The following is an 18,284-nucleotide window of genomic DNA, read 5'->3' as shown; positions in this document are numbered from 1 at the left end:
AGCGGCCGAGGAGGTCAGCGCGGGGCGCACGGGGAGCAGAGCCGGCGGGCCCATGGCGGAGTGCGCGCCGCAGCCCCCGGGGGGCGCCCCGAGCCGGCACGAGAAGAGCCTGGGGCTGCTCACCACCAAGTTCGTGTCGCTGCTGCAGGAGGCCAAGGACGGCGTGCTCGACCTCAAGCTGGTGGGGGCCTGGCGCGGGCGGGAGGGCGGTGGGAGAGGGGCGGGCTGGCGGGGGAGCCTCGGCCAGTGGGGCAGGCAGCACCGGGAGGGGCATAGGCAGCCAAGTGGGGCAGGCAGCACCGCGGGTTGCCTGGGAAGCAGAGTGGTAGAGGCAGCCCCAGGGGAGCAGAGAGGCCAAGTGGTGGAGGCAGGACCTGGAGAGGAGCATGGGAAGCGCAGTGGTGGAGGCAGGACCAGGCTCTGGGGCAGACCGGGGTGCGCCAGCACAGAAGATAAAGTGGCCAAAGCAGGCTGTGCTTTCAAGTGAAGTGGTTGTGCCAAGATGAAGCTCAAGGTCTCCGACTAGGAGCACACAGTAGGAGCTGGTAGTGTCTGGAACAGGCTCGGGCCACAGATCACAAAGCAGCAGCAGCAGCAGGTTCAAGTTCACGATGTAAGATGAGACTGTCCAGGCTGGGTCAGGGGATATGAAGTGGTAGTTGCAGAATCAGGAAAGAGAATAATTTTCAGTTGCTGCAGCTGATCAGTTTTTTTAAATCTGTTATTCACTCCTTTGTGATCTTTGTTGTTGTTTTGATGTACGGCACTCTGGGTCCTGTGGAAGGAGGCTTGCACAGACACATTCAGGAATAAATAGGGGGTGATAGTGGCAGAATCAGGGCCTCAGAGCAGGCTCGTGGCATATGAAGGGGGTAGTGACAGAATCGGGCTCTATTGCATAACAAGCCTGACTACCATGTTTGACTCTATGAGAAAAGTAGCTCTCCTTTTCCCTTTTGGTGTGTCTAGCTTCTGTTCCATCTTCCAGCACAAGAGTCAGATTATCGCTGGGAGCAGCTCCTGTTTAAGGCCCTGGCTGTTGGGGCACTCTACCCCCCCCCAATTTTCCCCTTCCTACTCTCCCTGCATCAATAAGGTATTCAGCTGGGAAATGTGCCTGTTAAGGCAAGGGACCTGCAAAGCAGTGGGCTAATTTGCATGGTGGATGCGCCCAAGTGAATGAATTGTTCTCTGGGGGGTGCAGCACGGACCCAGTGGCTGCCTCTCCATAACCGTTCACAGGTGTGGTGGATTTATAGCCAGAGTTCAGAACTCTGACAATTGCAGGCCGTTCTCTTTTACCGCAACAGCCGCTTCTGTGTGAGACGGGGACTGCAGGTGCTCTTAGTCCTGCCTGGAGAGCTTAACCTTAACTGAAATCTTGTTTGGTTCCGTTGCAGTGCAGGAAGAGCACCCCCCCCCCCCGCTGCCGCCCTGCAGTTAACTGTTTGTAGCAGTTTGATAGAGCATGATTTACCCAGGCTCAAACATGGGAAATCTAGAGCAGTTGAGCGGGCAGGAAGAAGCTTCTGTTACTGAGAACCGCAGGCTGCTTTAACAAAGCATTATGAAGTGTTCCTGAATCCACATGTGACTTGGAACAGCCTGGGTCAGTCAGCTCCGTTGCCACCTGGAAGGGAACCGTGTTCGAAAGTCTGGGTTGAAAATTCCTCCTGGGATCTTCTTGGAAGGGGACTCTGTGACCTGAGAGTTTCAGCAAGGCTGTTCACATGTGTATGTGGTGGTAGGGGGGGCAGACTTGCTAATCTGTTACTTCAAAACACCACAAAGAGTTCTGCGACATCTTTGGAGAGCGGCAGGTATCTCATGATGTAAGCTTTTTGGGGGTCGATTCATCAGATGTGCAAAGTGGTAACCTAAGGTGCCCTGTGTGTATGGAGAACAAAATGTGTTTCTTTACAAAACGAAGGCTCAGAGATCTAGCACTTCCAAGAGATAGGTGTGTGTGTGTCAACAGAGCACATGTGAACATAGACTCCAACCAGATGACTTCCCTGGCCAGGATAGTGGCTGTGACCCCTCTTGAAGAGGGAATCACTGGCAAAGAAGTGCCATTGCAAGATCAGTTGTATCAGGAAACTCCCCAAGAGGGAGAATTGTTGGTGATCGTTATTACAGAGCTGATTCACTGCAAGAGTAACAGAAGATGAAGCATTCTCACTGGCTGTGCTGAATTGACAACAGGATTAGGGTTGGAACAGTGGTTTTTTCTTCAAGTTCAAATTGGTTGACCCGGACCAGTGGACAGAGGGACCAAATGCCAGCAGTGGGGGATGGAACCATTCTTACATGAAACTAAATACATGAAATAATGTATTTACATCATTCATGCAAATAATGGTTTACATTAGCAGTGATGGGTGATAATAGAACCTCTCTCTCTGGCTGTCCCTTGACATTTGCTAGCCAGAGGTGTACGGTTCTTGACAATGGAGGAATTTGCGCTCCTCTTATGGCCCATAAGCATTGCCAGAGGGGTCCTATGTGTATCTGTTCTTCTTGCCCTTGCATTGCTCTGGGCCTGTGAGCTGCTTGGGTTCAGTGAAGTTGTACTTTGTATTACTCTTAAACCTGCCTCCTGTCAGTTTCAATTTGTTTCCTCTTGCTCTTGCGCTCTTGAGAGAGGAGTGAATCATTTTTTCCCCTTAATATTCTCCATAACACTAATAATTGAACAACCTCTGTCCCGCTGATGCTGCATGTCTGGTGCTCTTGGGAGGCCTCTGTATGGATTGACAAGACCCATCCTGTTTGTACAAGTAGCTCGCCCTGGATGCTGCTGTCCCAAATGATGGCTAATTTTCCTTCAGACTGAGAAATGACTGCTTTGCGTGCATGCTGTACTGGAGCATAAGAGAGAAGGTATAGGCAGCTTGGTGGTGATATGTTTCAGGAGCTGCTGGGGAGCAAAATGGGCTGTGGCTCATTTCCAAGATGAAGGCCTTCAGTAATGCTCGTTGCAGGACAGCAATTTTCAACCTTCATCTCGCAGCACTCTGACAAGGTGCTAAAATTGGCAAGGCACATCATCAGTTTTTTAACAATTGATGAGGCACACTGCGCTGCTGGCTGGGGGGCTCAGAACCCCCTATTAATAAATGCCCCCTAAACTCCTGTGGCACACCAGTGTACCACAGCACTGTGGTTGAAAATCGCTGCTGTTGCGCTATAGGAGAACGTTCATGCTGCTGTTTATACAAGTGCTTATAGGCTCATCCACATTTGGGTGTTCTAGCTTTGGAAGATCCATAGCAGCAGGTCCTTGGAGGTCTCTGTTGGGTGCCTGCAAGTTTTCCACCCCATTGATGCTGCTGCTGTGGCTTAGATAGCGATGACCCATCTGGTGTCTGATGGGTGTCATAGTTCTGCACATGGCTGTTGTTACCAGTCAGTATGCACTTTCTCATGTAGTAGCTGGGAAGCCACCTTGCAAGTCACATTCCACCTCAGTGGGAGTGGGCTAGAACTATTATTTTTATGTGCATCAGTGTGCACGGAGCTTTACTGTGGCTGAGAGGACAAGTTCCTGCACCGTGGGTCTTTCAGTTTAGATGTAGACAAAAGAGAAGGGGAGCAGATCAGTAGTAGATTGCGGTAAACAGGGGGAATAGTATGAGATTATTGATATACATACTTAACTGAATTAGGGTAAAGACACTGGAACATTGTGCCCAAGTCTTCTCAAACAAAGTAGGTAGCAAGGAGATAGTTTGATGGAAGTCAGTGAGGAAGCATCATTCAGGTGGTCTGGAGGGTGTTTCAGGAATAAGGGGCAGCAAGAGAGGAGGAAATCTTTGGCTGGCAAAGGTGGTGGATCTGGAAGAGCAAAGGTCTTGGGCAGGAGTGTGATTAGACATGGAACTAGTGAGGTAAGGAGGGGCTGTGCTGGTTGTGCATTACAAAAACTGGAGAATGCAAAGTCATGCACTTCACGCTGGTTTCCTTCATATAGTGTGGTAATGTGGGACCTGCACGTTGCATTTGCTGTGGGATGGGGGGACACGGGGTGTCACTTGGCACTTCCTGGACACACTCTTTTGCAAGCTAGGTTTTTTTGGGTGTAAACCAAGGTTTGCCTCTAAACAGATTTGATGGTTTCTCCTTCGTCCTCCAACCCATAGTTACAAACACCCGTCTTGCTCCAGTGTGTTCCATTGGCAAGATGACCCTAGGCTGGAGGTGTAGCTTTGTGTTCTGGCATTGTTCTGATGTTGAACGGGTTATGGTTGTTCAGACCACCAGCGGCTCAGTGCAAGGGTGCATTTGAAACAGAATGAAACTTTTGGGGTTTTTTGCCTTCCTCTGCAGGCAGCAGACACCTTGGCTGTGCGGCAGAAACGGCGAATCTACGACATCACAAATGTCCTGGAGGGGATCGGGCTGATTGAGAAGAAGTCCAAGAACAGTATTCAGTGGAAGTGAGTGGCTGACATTTGTCGAAACAGACGGAGACTTGCCAGCAGGCTCTGTTCTTGCAAGTGCCTGGGTTGACACCACACATGTAGCTTCTTGTCGCTGCCAGTGACATCTACCTCCCTGTGTAGCAGAACCTTGCCTTTGGGCAGACAGCAGTGTTCTGAGTGTAGCATTTCATTCAGCTCCAAGCAAGGCACCATCACCATTCTCTTGCTTGCCAAATTGTTGTAAATGGCATGCAAAGAACATTTTGATGGCAATGTGAGTTGTAAGCAACGGCGGAGGGGGGCGTTGTACCCTCTGGCCTGCTATGTAAATTCAGGGGGCATTTACCAAGGACAAAACTTGTTTAGTGGCAGCAACCTAATATGGAATTCCCTCCTAGGCCCTCGGGTTGGCTCCTGGTTTGGCCATCCTTGGGTAGTGGTCCTGTTTTAGGTGCTTCCCCCCCCCCCGGGGTTTGATCTTATTCATGGTGGTGTTTTGATCTTGTTTGTCTCAAGTTTTTGTTCTGTAAGTTGCTGTGTTAAAAGTGAGGTGCATATTGAGTCTCAGAAACCAGCAGCCACCTGAGGAAGGAGCTGCAGCTCAGTGATGGAGCATGTGTGTTGCATGCAGGAGGTCCCAGGATCTCCAGGTAGGGCAGAGGAAAAATACCTGTCTGAAACCTTGGAGAGCTGCTACCAGTCAATGTCAGCAGTGCTAAGTTACATGGGATGGTCTGACTTGGCATTCTGTTATCCTTGGGGTGTTGCCATCTCATTCCTCCCAGACCATGCTGTGCTCGGAGCTGCTCTGAAGGAGAAGAAAGGACAGCCAGGGAATTTCGCTTTTAACACTTCCTGCCCAATGGAGGAGAAGCTGTGCCTCCTGAAGCTGTCAGATGCTGTCAGCTTCTTCCTGGGGTTGGTGCCTGCTACAGCTTTAAGATCCACCAGCAGCTGTCACCAGAAACTTGATTATTATGGTTGTTTGTTTTTTTTTAAACTACTCTGAGCTCAAGAACAATGGAAACATCAGGCTTTTATCCCTGCTAGGGTTACAAGCTCTTCCCCACAGGCAGATTTGTCAAGGAGAAGCCCTGTGGCATCACATCACCTTAATGAGCTGCCGCCTGGGTGATTGATATGTGGCCATCAGAAAATTCCTGTGATAACAAATTGGGCAACTGAACATTGCTTTGAGTGCCCTTTGGAACTGAGAAAGCAGTATGTAAAATTTAAAATAGATTAAAGTTAAATGCTGGTGCTTGTTTTTTTTTTTTTAATGATCCCAATATGAAGTCTCTGAGCAAGAAAATAAGAATTGCTGAATGTGCTATTTGGGGATGTAACATGATTGGGGTTTAGGGAAGGAGGAAGTCCTTCCCTGCTAACTGGCAAAGAAACGCCTTTTAAAGTTGGTGTTGGGCAGAGGGAGACTCATCATTGCTCTTCATCCCAGCACAGCATCTCTTCCCTGGTGGCTATTGCCGGTTTGTGAAGCTATTTGGGACAAGGAAGCTTCTCCCCATTCTGTGTGCCGTGTAAACCAATTTGAAAACTCTTGCTCAAAAGTGGTATAGCAGTGTTCTGACCAGTAACAGGGAGAGTGCTGAGATCTTGGGAGGGAGATGTAGCAGGGAAGTAGCATCTCTGACATGCTGGCAGCCTCTTGGCAAAGTCCAAGAGAGGCCATCCCATTTACTGTTCTTATTGTCTCACACCCCCTCCAGAGGCGTCGGCCCTGGCTGCAACACCCGTGAGATTGCCCACAAGCTGATTGAACTGAAGGCCGAGATTGAGGATCTGGAGCAGCGAGAGAGAGAGCTGGAGCAGCAGAAGATGTGGGTGCAGCAGAGCATCAAGAATGTGACGGACGATGTTCAAAACAGCAGATATCCTTTGCGTGCACCTTTGTCCTCTTCTCCTCCCCCACTTTGAACCACTTATGTTCTTCCAGTGTGGGAAGATTGTCGGGGGGAAAAACCCGTACCCTTACCAACACATTCTGTGGCAGAGACCAACAGGGAAGTATGCACTTAGTTCGTCCCTTAACCTCTTTTTATATTGCCACTTTTTTGCCACTGAATGATCTCAGTGCTTCCAAGCACAGCTGGCTTTTTCCCTTAACTTCAGGCACCTTGGCCTATGTGACTGACGAAGACCTCTGCAAATGCTTCCCAGGTGAGGACGTGGTTCCATTTTTTGGTAACCCTTTCCAAGAGGATGACGTGGAAAGAGGAGCCTGTGTTGGCCTCTGGGTGTGAAATACTTAGAAGAGGCTCTCTCCACCCCTGACATTACACAGTTTGAAAATCCCTTCGTGTGCATGAGGACCTTTCTTCCTGTGTGGAGAAGCTTCAGAGTATCCAAGTGTTCTGTGATCCTTGAAGGGAAATAGATGTGCTGGTGTTCAGTCAATATTCTTTTGGGGGTCACTGGTATCCCTTCCAAGTCTTTCACCAAGGCTAGTGCTCGAGATCTGGAGACCATAGAAAGGAATTGAGCTTTCCAGTTCATTGGAGGGAGGGAGGATTTCCTGCAACGCATCTTATTGGCAGCTAAAAGAATGAGGAGTAGGGGTATGCAGGGGGAATTGAGGGTTTTTCCTGCAAGAGGTTGGTGGGTGTAAGAAGAGCCCTGCTGGATCAGGCCAACTTAGTCCAGCATCTTGTGGCGAGCCATATACCTTTAGGATGTCAGAGTGTCTTCTGCTGTTGCTACTCAGTAACTCGCCTTTGGAGGAATACTGCCTCGGAACTGGAGATAACATAAACTCATCTAGGCTCATGGTTTATAATGGTCCCCTGCTTGTCGTATACTTGTCACACTCCCAGGGTTTTGGGGTGCTCAGAGTTGTTGGTTCTGAACCCTAGAGCCCTCAAAGATCCCTGTTCGGTAGTACTGCCACCACCCTGTAAGAGCCAGTGTCTCAGTCCAGGGATACTGAGACCCTCTAAGCTTAACTATATCCCTTGTAGGCACTGAGCACTTTCTTTACTTAAAGTCTCAGTCCTCAAGTTACTAGTCCACAATGAGGATTTTTGGTAGCTTGCTGAACGGCTAGGCAGGATTCTGAACCTTTGTCCCCAACAGACAATGAACCAGGGATTTTTACTTTATTAAGTACATAGGGTTACAAAAAGTTACAAAAGGCAGCAAATGCTAGAGGCATAAAAACTTCTAGGAAACATATCAGCATAAAATAACAAAGCTAACTGGCTAACTCTATTATTCTCTAACTCTCACCTGGGTCAGCTTCTTTTGTAGATCCTCAGGCCAGTTACCTATAAGGCCACATGGTCCTGGCGGGGCAGGATGTGCACCCACCACCTATCTCACCAAGAGACAAAAACCAAAAGACATGTCCTACGGAGTGGGGCTGGATGCTCGGAAGTGGGGCTGGATGCTCGCCCTCTCAGCATTCCCTCCCCCCTGGAGATCTACAGCTGCATCCCATCCTTGATGGGCGTCTTTCGGGCTGCCTAGGTGCTACATTATCACCTTCCATTGAGTTGTAAATTCCTAGCAGCTAGGAACTGCAAGCCACTTCTGTGTTACTGTTTTAGCTTGGTTCAGGCTTTACATCTTTACTAGGCCTAAACTGTACATATTCATGACACTGCTCTCCTCTGCACACACCAAAAAGGGCGGCTCTGCAAAATACCCCCTCTCCCCAAGAAATCCAATAGACGCAGGAGGCAAAATCCCAGCTTGGTTCAAGCAATTAGCTCTTTATTGGGGACCTGTCTAAAAAAAATAAAGAATTACAGTTGGTAGCAATAGAAATGCCTCTTTCATCTAGTTCGGTCTAGTAAATGCTGGGTTTGGTCTCTTTTCAGGTGATACGCTGTTAGCCATTCGAGCACCATCGGGTACCCAGTTAGAGGTTCCTGTTCCAGAGGTAGGTGGCATGTGTCCAGAAAGTGAATGTAAAAGGTCACACTCTTGGAAGTCAGCTGGGCATAGAGCATGTTACAGGAGCTTGATCTTTGAATCTCGGCTGCACAGTGGGATTGAGTTGGATATGCTGGGCAGGACTGGCAGTTGACTTCTTGGAAAGGGAGACCGGACACTTGGGAAAGAACAGCATACTGTCAGGGATGCCCACCTTTGTAGCACTAACCCTCTTTCCCTAGGGCTTGAATGGGCAGAAGAAATACCAGATCCACCTGAAAAGTACAAGCGGTCCAATTGATGTCCTACTTGTCAATAAGGATGCTTGGAGCTCTCCTCCAGTGGTTCTCCCTGTCCCTCCCCCTGAAGACCTAATTCAGTGCCAGCCAGTCACCCACTCCAAGCCACACCGACCACCAGTTTCCCACTCCCAAGAAGCATCTGTTCCCAGCGGTACCCACCCTTCTGCGCCTGTGCCCAACAGCACTCAGGACCGAAGTCTTGCTGCACAGAAAACAGCCAGCGCTGCAGGTGAGTCGGAGGAGACCTTGTCCGAAATTACTAGTCAGCTGGAGAATGTGGTGTGTTTGGGTCTTGTAAGAATACCCTTAGTAGCAGAAATCCAGTGTCCCAGCCCAGCATACTAATTGCTATCCCATGCTGGTTCTTTCCACTTCATGGTCCCTGTGGTAAGACTTGCCTCCTGGCAATCAGGCTCTTGACAAGAGCTGGCTGCTTGTCCCCGTCCCCCCGCCCATCCAGGCCACTGGCCAAGAGGTTGAGTATTTGGGTTAGTAACTTCTGTAGATTTATTTACAAGGTTGGGAAAGAGAGGATTGCAGGTGATGTTCAGGTTAGGTCTGTATGAATGGCTGTGCCAATCACTGCCCTGTGGCTTGGCCAGATGGGTGTCCTGTGGCTGAATAATGTGGAGCCCATAAGACATTTGCAAACTGTTGCATCTCTCCACTTTTCAGAAAGCAGCATCTCGACAGCAGAGTCAAAAAGCAGCGAAGAGTTGGAGCCGCTCATCCCCTCCACGGTGCCAGCCAGCCCGCCTGCTGGGCTAGACACACAGCCTCTCCAGTCGTCTGCATTGCTGGACAGTAGTTCCGTCCTTCCCAGCCCATCTACGTCCTTTGAGCCCATCAAGCCAGACCCCACAGAAAGTGAGTGCAATAGTGGTGGTGTCAGATGGCAGGGCCTCCAGTGTTCCAGAACTGGCATCACGTCATGCCAGGTATATCTTTCAGGCAGTCTACCTGGAGTTCAGCTCTGCAGCAGCTGCCTTGTGTCAGTCTGCAGAAGAGTCTGGGGCTATTGTGGCAAAGCCTTATCATCAGCAGAGGATGTCTCCAGTTTCATTTGTCTCTAGTGCAAGCAGGAAGCTCCCTTGAGATTTGGCCACAGCTGGCCCATCCGTGAGGCCAGTTGAGGCAGTGGCCTCAGTCAGTAGCTTGGTGGAGGGTGCCCGCCTTCACCCACCTGTTCGCCAACACTTCCTCCACTCCCTGGGCTGAAAAAAGAAGGGAGGCATGGAATGAAAGAGGAAGTGTAGAGCATCTCTGATGCTTCAACCCACTGCTCTCCCTCCTTCAGCCTTCCTCTTCTGTTCTATCCCCCTCTTCCTTTTCAAGACCACGGAGCAGGTGTAGGAGCAGAGGCCACTGCATCACCAGGTGAGTTTGGGAAGCATCTGGCACACTGTCTCAGGCCTCTGGTGGAACCTGAGGTAGTTACTTGGAGGTAACGGTTCGTCTCATTAATGACATAACATGTCGGAGTCCTGTGCCTATTTTGAAATCCCACATAGGGAAACAGGATCATTGCAGCAATTCCCAAACTTGCCTTGGTCCTGGTGCTCTGTCGTGGCAGCACCAGGCCAGGGAAGGACGAGACTGCTGCCAGCACTCCCCTGAGATTACATGTGATCTCAGCCTGGCCAAGATGGTGGTGCTTGGAAGAACTGGGAAGAGGAGGCACCCCTGTGAGTTCGCCATGGCGCCCTGGGATGACACAGAATGCCGTTTGTGAACCATCGTCTTATTGGGGTTGTAATTTGAAGAGGGGAGAGGCTAGTGTAAGAAGCATAAGCATATTAAGTCAGACGATTGGTTGACAGTGACTAGCAGCTCCCAGGGATTGAACCTGATTGGCAGCTTTGCTGCAACTTCTCCCTAGCAAGCCTGCTCTTCTAATCCTTGGCAGAATACACAGCAGTGCTGAATTGCTTGTCTCATCTGTTTTTCAGTACTGGAACTTCCCAGAGAACTTTCGGAGATGTTTGATCCAACAAAAGGTGTGTTTGCCAGAGTCCCTTTGGCTGAACCATGTTTGCTCTTCCTGTGCCTGGTGAATTGCCTTGTATCTGCTTGTCTACTGTGAAGGAAAAATGTCCCTGATGTAGGCGCCTAGGAGGATGCTGCTTTCCAAACAGAGCCTGTGACCTTATGGTGGCTGCCTGTGAGTTTTGCAGCAGAGTGCCCTCTGCTGGAGCCTTGCAGAATAACAGTTGGAGCAGGAATGTTCATGATGCCGTGTTTACGTTGTGTAAGTGAACATATGTCCCTGCCATACTGAGTCAGATCCCTGGTCTATCCAACTCAGCCTTGTTTGCACTGACTGACAGCTGCTCTGCTGGGTTCCTTGCAGGGTCATTCCCAAGGATTGAACTTGGGGCCTTTTGCATGTAGAATGCATGCTATAACATGACCCCATCCCTGATAGGGGGTACCCATGCCCACAGCCGAAACTAACACAGCCATGTGTCTAACCCTGGTCAAGTGCTCTTGTGGCTTATCTTGCCACTTTTGCTTGCTGTGCTTTTTTTAAAGAGCTGGCATCCTTGGCTTGGTGGACATGCTTCCATTTGGAGCCGAGATCATTGGGAAGATGACTTGCAGCCGTTCTTGCTGAATGCGAGCAAACCTCTTGAGAGAAGAGGTGATGGCAGCAGCTGGGTCTGTGCAGCACAATGAGGTTGTAATATGTAACAGGGAAGGGACTGTATCAGTTCAAACTGCAGGCGGAGTGTACTGTTTTTAATGCCCCGCCATGTAAAACGCAACCCAAATCTCCAGAACATCAGAAAGAGGCTCGAGTGCAGCCATTCATCTTCTGTTTTCAGTTTGGAAGGAGTGTCTTTTTGTCTGCAGTGGAGCACATTTAAAAATGTAATTGCCCCATGCATACACTCCTGCAGTCCATTCAGCCAAGTTATTCCACTGAATGTGTAGACTTGGCCAGGGTTGGAGGAAGAAGCAGTTTAGGTGGGTTGGCCCTGACCTAAGTCAGCTCTTTCTTTTGAATACTCCTTGCCTAGGAAGCATTATATAGGGGGCCCTTTTTATCCATGGACTCTGCATCTGCGGAATTGAACATCTACGGATGCTGAGCCATGGCTGAAGGATGTTGGAAACCTCCCAGGTGCATCTGGAAGCGCCTTCCAGTTGCATCTGGAAGGCCTCCAGAGGAGGCTAGGAGGCCATGCGTGACTTCTGAGAGCTGGGCACGGCCCGCATGTAAGTAATTGCTGCGCTGCACTGGGTTCCCCTGCATGATCTGTCGAATTCGGTATCCATGGGGGGCGGGTCCTGGAACAGATCCCTGTGGATACTGAGGGCACACTGTATCCTGCACAGCCTTCTCAGTTTAAGGTTGGGGCTTCTTGCTATGCTCAGGCATATGTGGAAAGGAAAACCAGTACATGGGGCAGCACAGGAAGGAAGTGGAACCAGCATGCCTCCCATCCAAGAAGCCACAAACAGCATGTGTAATGCAAGTCTCTTTCTCCACACAGAATGCATGAATTCTGAGCTTCTAGAGGAACTGATGTCTTCCGAAGGTAATTGTGGGGAGGGTGAGATGGTTTTGGCTTTGGGGGTTTTGCACTTTCAGGTCCTGGAAGAGGGAAAGAGTCATAGTTGCAAACTGAGACGGGAGCAAGTGTCTTAACACTTGCAGAATGGTGAAGAAACTGAGTTAGTTATACTTTAGTTATCCTACTGGTGGAACTCATGAGTCATGGCCTGAGCCAAGGTGGGCTGCACCGGTACAACATCATGGCTGTTGCTTAAAGGGCAGGAAAAATGGGAAATTTGTCTGTGCTACAGATTTAAACTAGCTGGTGCCAGTACTAAGGATTTTCTGTTTTGAGGTCCCTGGCTCTCCTCCCCCTCCCACAAGCATTCCCTAGAGAGATGGTTCCTGTAGAACGCCTGCAGCGCAGATGTGCCCTGAAAGAGATGGAAAGAGAAGCAAAGATGCTACAAAATGAAAACTGGCTCCTGTGCTGCAGGTTGGGGTTAACAGGGGATTCTGAGTTGGTAAAGGGTGAAGATTTCCTAATCTGCATAGTCTCAAATCTCAGCACATGTTAGGGGACAGGGGAAAAGGCCAAGTTGCTGGTCCCTGTGATTGTGAGCCTTGGAACATATGAGCAGTCAGAAACCAAAGGAGCATCACCATCAACAATAAGAACAAAGTGACCGTGTCACACCCTGTTGTACCTCCTGCATTGGCTGCCTATATATTACCAGGCACAATTCAGAGTGCTGGCATTGAGCTTTAGAACTTATATCTGTTTGGGGTCTGAGTACCTGAATTATCATCTCTCTTCTCATGAATCTGCTGGTCCTGTGAATTCACCTTACCGAGGCAAAAATGATCTTCCTTATACAGGTCAGTGTAAGTATTATAGCAACAAGGCAGGCTGCGGGCAGCCTGAATGCTTGAAAAAACTAGATTGGCACTAAAGGAAACTGCTTCCTGCTAGCACTGATCTAGTTTTTTCAAGCATTCAGGCTGTCTGCAGCCTGCCTTAACGTTGCTGTAAGCTTGAATGCTTATAGTTCGGAATGCTTTCTTGGTTCAGAAATCCACAGCTCAGGTGCTGGACTATCGTCTGAATGGGGTTGCACTCCCTCTGAAGGAGCAGGTCCACAGCTTGGGGGTTCTCCTGGATCCACAGCTGCTCCTGAAGTCCCAGGTGGCAGTGGTGGCCAGGGGAGGCTTTGCTCAGCTTCAGCTGATTCGCCAGCTGCGACCGTACCTGAGCTGCGCGGACCTGGCCACAGTAACCCATGCCCTAGTGACATCTAGATTAGATTATTGCAATGCGCTCTACGTAGGGCTACCTTTGAAGACGGTCCGGAAATTACAACTAGTACAGAACGCGGCTGCTCGTGTGGTTGCTGGGGCACATCGGTTTGACTCTGTCGAGCCGTTGCTCCGGCGGCTACACTGGTTGCCGGTTCTGTTCCGGGCCCAATTCAAGGTGCTAGTTTTGACTTTTAAAGCCCTTTATGGCTCAGGTCCGGGGTATTTGAGGGACCGCCTCCTTCCCTACAATCCTGCCCGTGCTCTTAGATCATCTGGGGGGGCCCTTTTGACTGTGCCGCCACTAAGAGATGTGAGAGGGGCGGCGGCCAGGAAGAGGGCCTTCTCGGTGGTGGCCCCCAAACTGTGGAATATCCTCCCCTTAGAACTGAGAACTGCTCCCTCATTGCTAACGTTTCGGCATGGACTGAAGACCTTTTTTTTCAAAAAGCTTTTAATTGTTGACAGGCTGGCTGGCGTTCTTGCTTCTTGCTTTTTATATGAAAATCCACGGGGTTTGTTTGTTTTTAGATGTTTTAATTATTGTAAATTGTTTTTAATTGTTTTTCATGTTGCACTTTTAAATTGTAAGCCGCCTTGTGTGCCCGTTGGGCAAAAAGGTGAGGTATAAATTAAGAAAATAATAATAATAATATAGTGACCTGCATAAGGAAGATCATGTTTGCCCCAGGTAAGGTTTTAAACTATATTAATAGGCACAGGACTGGGTGTGGGGGCCATGGAGACAAGGTTCTTTGTATCTGCGGTTTTTGTATCCATGGTGGTGGTCTAGAACGAATCCCTTGCGGATACGGGGATCCGTCTATATTGATTTCTGAATGGCTGGATAGAAAAACTTCTAAGATTATATTATGATAACGTGGTGCTCATTTGAGATGAAGTGGCTAAGTGATTTAAAGCATTTTATCCCATTTCTGCCAAGCCTGCAGGTGTACACATTTGATCCCTGTTGAGTATGTGCAATGTTGACCAGAAATGGCTTAAACCGACCATCAGGGCACTGCCAATCAAGCAATACACTTTAAAAAACCTTACTTATTTTAAGTACAGGTGGGGCCTCAGTATCTGTGGGGGATCTGTTCTCAGACACCCCCTCCCGCGCGGATGCCAAAATTAATGGATAATCAAATCTGTGATTAGCCCCTTTAAGCCCTCTGAAGGGGACTGGAGCTGTGCTCCAGTCCCCTTGGAAGGGCTTTCTGAAACCCACAGAAGCAGTGCGTGTCCACCTGCTGCCCCTGCAGGCTTCAGAATGGCCGCTTTGGCTGAAAGAATGCAACTAGTTGTGTTCTTTTGGCTGAAATGGCCACTTTGAAGCCTGCAGAGACAGTGGGTGTGTGCGTGCTGCCTCTGCAGGCTTCTGAAAGCCCTCCGGAGGTGACCGCACCTGTGTGGAGCCAGATCTGTTGAGGCAGAATTTGCAGGCATAGTGGCCCCACCTGTAGTTTTAATAACTGCCAGCGGCAGCAAGCATCTTGGAAGAGACTTTGCCTCTTGGGTGAGAGTGAAAAGGGAAATGACCCTGAAGCGATGCTATTAGAACTGGGCAAGGATGCTTGTATTTCTTCTACACATTTGTGTTTTAGTCCTGCACAAATTTATGCAGATTAAATAGACCAGTTGAAGGCAGTTTATCAGATGAGTTTTAATTGATTAACCACAATTATTATGTGATTTAAAAACACGCATACACTTGCTTTTACTGCCACACAAAACGGCTTAGGTTAAAAAGTAGCAAAAGCAGAAGTCCAAAAGATGTGATTAAAAGGAAAGAATGTCACGCTCAGCAGTAGAAAGCAGACCCCAATTTAACAGAAACCCAGTCCTAATTACAGTTGTAAGGAGGGCCCTGCTGGATCAGGCCAAAGGAGGCCCATCTAGTCCAGCTTCCTGTATCTCACAGCAGCCCACCAGATGCCTTGAGGAGCACACAAGACAACAAGAGACCTGAATCCTGGTGCCACTTCCTTGCATCTGGCATTCTGAGGCAGCCTACTTCTAAAATCAGGAGGTTGCACATACCCATCATGGCCTGTCACCTACGTTGGTTACATGTTGCTTGTAACCTTTTCCTCATAAATTTGTCCAGTCTTCTTTTAAAGGCATCTAAGCCAGCTGCCATTACCACATCCTATGGCAAGGAGTTCCACAGACTAATTGCATTATAGTTGTTGTGGCTCATCAATAAGTCACAATAATGCACAACCAAAGCAATCATGAAAGGTCAGCTAGTCCCAATGGTCATAAGAACATAAGTGGAGCCCTTGTATCAGGCTGAGGGCTCATCCATCTATCTCATAGTGGCCCTCCAGAGGCCTCATGGAGCACTCATCTATATCCCATTGCCACACCCTTGCATCTGACATTCAGGATCGGCTACCTCTAAAACCTGGAGGTTTTGTGAAACAGCCATCGCCTTACTCATGTCGTCCTCCACGCAGCTTCCTGACTCTGCTTTCTCCTCTGCAGTGTTTGCTCCTTTGCTTCGCCTCTCCCCTCCTCCCGGAGACCACGATTACATCTACAACCTGGACGAGAGCGAAGGGGTGTGCGACCTTTTTGACGTGCCTATCCTCAACCTCTGACTTCCGGCATGGTGTATGGACAGACTTTGGGATGCTGGTGGTTCTTTTTTTTTCTTCATAAAAGGAACTTGTCTTTGAAAACCTCTATTTTTGGATTCTTTTTTCTGCTACTGCTCGACTGACACCTTGCTCTGCCACAGTCTGGACTTAAGACCAACAGAGATGGACTTCCAGGCCAGCAGCCTCCTGCTCTGCTTCTTCCCATCTTGCATGGGCAGAACTTCCAGTTTACCTCGCTCCACTGTTGCTGTCCTTTTCCTGGCTCCAGAGCCCCCTTCCCAGGGGCTCTCCGCCAACTCTTCTGGAACTGCAAAAGAGCTTCCTCAGGTCCACGTTGCCTGCCTTGGCTTTCCTGCACTCTTGGGGACACTTTGCATCTTCTGTGTAAGGACCTCAAGGACTGAACCGCAGCCGGGTGTTTGGGGGAAAACAAGTCTTGCACCCTGTCTGCTTCAACTGAAGTGGCTGCGCTCTCTGACAGCTTTGGGGTGGGAGGGTGGGGACTGGGAGAGGTCAAAGTAACACAGATCTCCGCCAGTCTGCATTGGTTCAGTTCTTATGCCGAAAAGATGCGTAGAAACAGCATGTTTGCATTTCAGTCCTTGCCATCACCTGGAGGCACCATGATCCAGGTAGGCCTGCAAGCCAAAAGATGGCCAATTCCTCCCCTTGCACCACATAAGTAATAAAAGAGGTGCCAGTTTTGCACAGTCACTTTTCTCCAAGGAGACGAAACTGAGAGACAGACTGTTCCAAATGGCAGCTGTGTTGTTTCAGCAAGGGCAACCTGATGGGAATCTCTTCCCGGTGCACTGAAAGGCCCTAAAAGTCTGTAGTTGGAGCCCACAGCAGGTTTTTATTCAGGAATTGACATGGAGATCTGATTTGGGGTGCATATTTTAACTGCTTGCTAGGGGTGGGGCCTCTTAGTGCACTGGCATTTCAGGCTGCCTACATTGCTGTTTTCTCTTGCCAGGGAACTAGGGTGCGATTCAACCTGTGCATCTCTTCCTGTCTCCAGAGCCGTCTTCTTTCCACCTCCTATCATCCAGCGTTGATTCCCCCTCCCTTGGTTCCTCAGGAAATCCTCCCAGCTCGCCCCTTTGCACTTCTTCGAAACTTTCTTGGCAACCAAACTATCATTTGCCCTATGTAGGCCTTGCATTCTGTGTCTTTAGAAGACGCCATTGCACCACTTCAGTCTCTGGCTGTAACCCTTGCATGTTTCTTGGCCGAAGGTGCAGGGTTCTGCCTACAAGTTGATCTGCGGGAGCTTCATCTGAAGGTGTTGCATCCAGACTCTGAAACTTAACAACTTGGGTGGAAATCTACTTTCAGTGGGACTTAAGACAAGGAAGTATGCCTAGGATTGCAGTTGGTTTCAGAGGGATACTGATAGTCTATGGGCCTAACTGAATTCTTGGGTGGGGGGCAAGGTGGTCTGTGGTTTAGGATCGTGGGAGGGAGGCTTTAACCTACTCCCTCATGGATCCAATCTGGATTCTCACCTACCACCTACATGCCCTGGGGGAGGGGGAAATTGACCCTAATTGGAGTTTTCTCCCCAGGGTCATTAGTGCACGCAGGTGGGTGATCTGGATCTGGTCACCCCCCTTGCATGCCTTTTAGGGGGGAGAAAAACAAGCATGTCAGAATCGATGATGTGATTGAAGGCACATCTGCTCTGATCCCAAACCATCCACACTGGCAATGGATGCTTGTTTCATCTTGTTGTGCTGGCCAGTGAGAACAATCTGGCACTCATCATGTTTTACTTCTGGAGAGTGGCTACAGCGCACATGCTTAGTCTTGTAGCGGCTTCTAGCAGAACGTGAAACTTCAAATTCCTCAGCATCCCCTCCAAATGCTTCCAACTTTGAGTCGCACCTGTGATGTATCTTGATTAGGAGCAGGCAAGAACAGCTTCCTAGTTCCAGATCCCTGAAGCTTTTCTGATCACCCTCTTCCTGCCTCCTTGGGCTTCTCTGTCAGTTCGTTCATTCACACAGGTTCCCTGGCCTCCGTGTGTCTCATCGGAGCACTCCTGTTAACAGCTGACCCTTCGCTTATCTCTGCTGTCAGATAGCATCTTGCCCTCTGTTAGATAACGTCTGGAAAAGATACGTAGAGGAAATGTACAATGAGAAAGAAATGAATTTTGATTCCTATATAAAGATTATTTTTATACTTTTTTGCAGCAACAGACTTGCCTGTAATATTTGTACAGTGGTTTTTTTGTTGAGTGAATAAACAGAACCTTTCCAAG

At 49.2% G+C, this 18,284-nt stretch overlaps 1 protein-coding gene across 1 annotated transcript; it reads left to right on the top strand.

The window, feature by feature from the left end:
- On the top strand, positions 1–18,284 carry E2F4 (E2F transcription factor 4). The gene is made up of 10 exons (XM_066637803.1): positions 1–181; positions 4,330–4,439; positions 6,152–6,309; positions 6,555–6,602; positions 8,261–8,322; positions 8,558–8,846; positions 9,293–9,484; positions 10,567–10,614; positions 12,115–12,159; positions 15,903–18,284. The coding sequence occupies exons 1-10, from the start codon at positions 53–55 to the stop codon at positions 16,016–16,018; spliced, it is 1,197 nt and encodes a 398-aa protein (XP_066493900.1). The 5' UTR covers positions 1–52; the 3' UTR covers positions 16,019–18,284.

The sequence above is a fragment of the Tiliqua scincoides genome, chromosome 9 (genome assembly GCF_035046505.1).
Source record: "Tiliqua scincoides isolate rTilSci1 chromosome 9, rTilSci1.hap2, whole genome shotgun sequence".
In the NCBI taxonomy this organism is placed as follows: Eukaryota; Metazoa; Chordata; class Lepidosauria; order Squamata; family Scincidae; genus Tiliqua; species Tiliqua scincoides.
This window is presented reverse-complemented; position numbering and strand designations above follow the sequence as displayed.

What these genes read in the sequence shown, in the direction of transcription:
- E2F4 (XM_066637803.1), top strand. Translation starts at nt 53, where the DNA reads ATGGCGGAGTGCGCGCCGCAGCCCCCGGGGGGCGCCCCGAGCCGGCAC. An exon ending in GACGGACGATGTTCAAAACA is followed by an intron (nt 6,310 to 6,554) that starts GCAGATATCCTT and finishes CCTTAACTTCAG; the next exon opens with GCACCTTGGCCTATGTGACT. An exon ending in GAAAACAGCCAGCGCTGCAG is followed by an intron (nt 8,847 to 9,292) that starts GTGAGTCGGAGG and finishes TCCACTTTTCAG; the next exon opens with AAAGCAGCATCTCGACAGCA.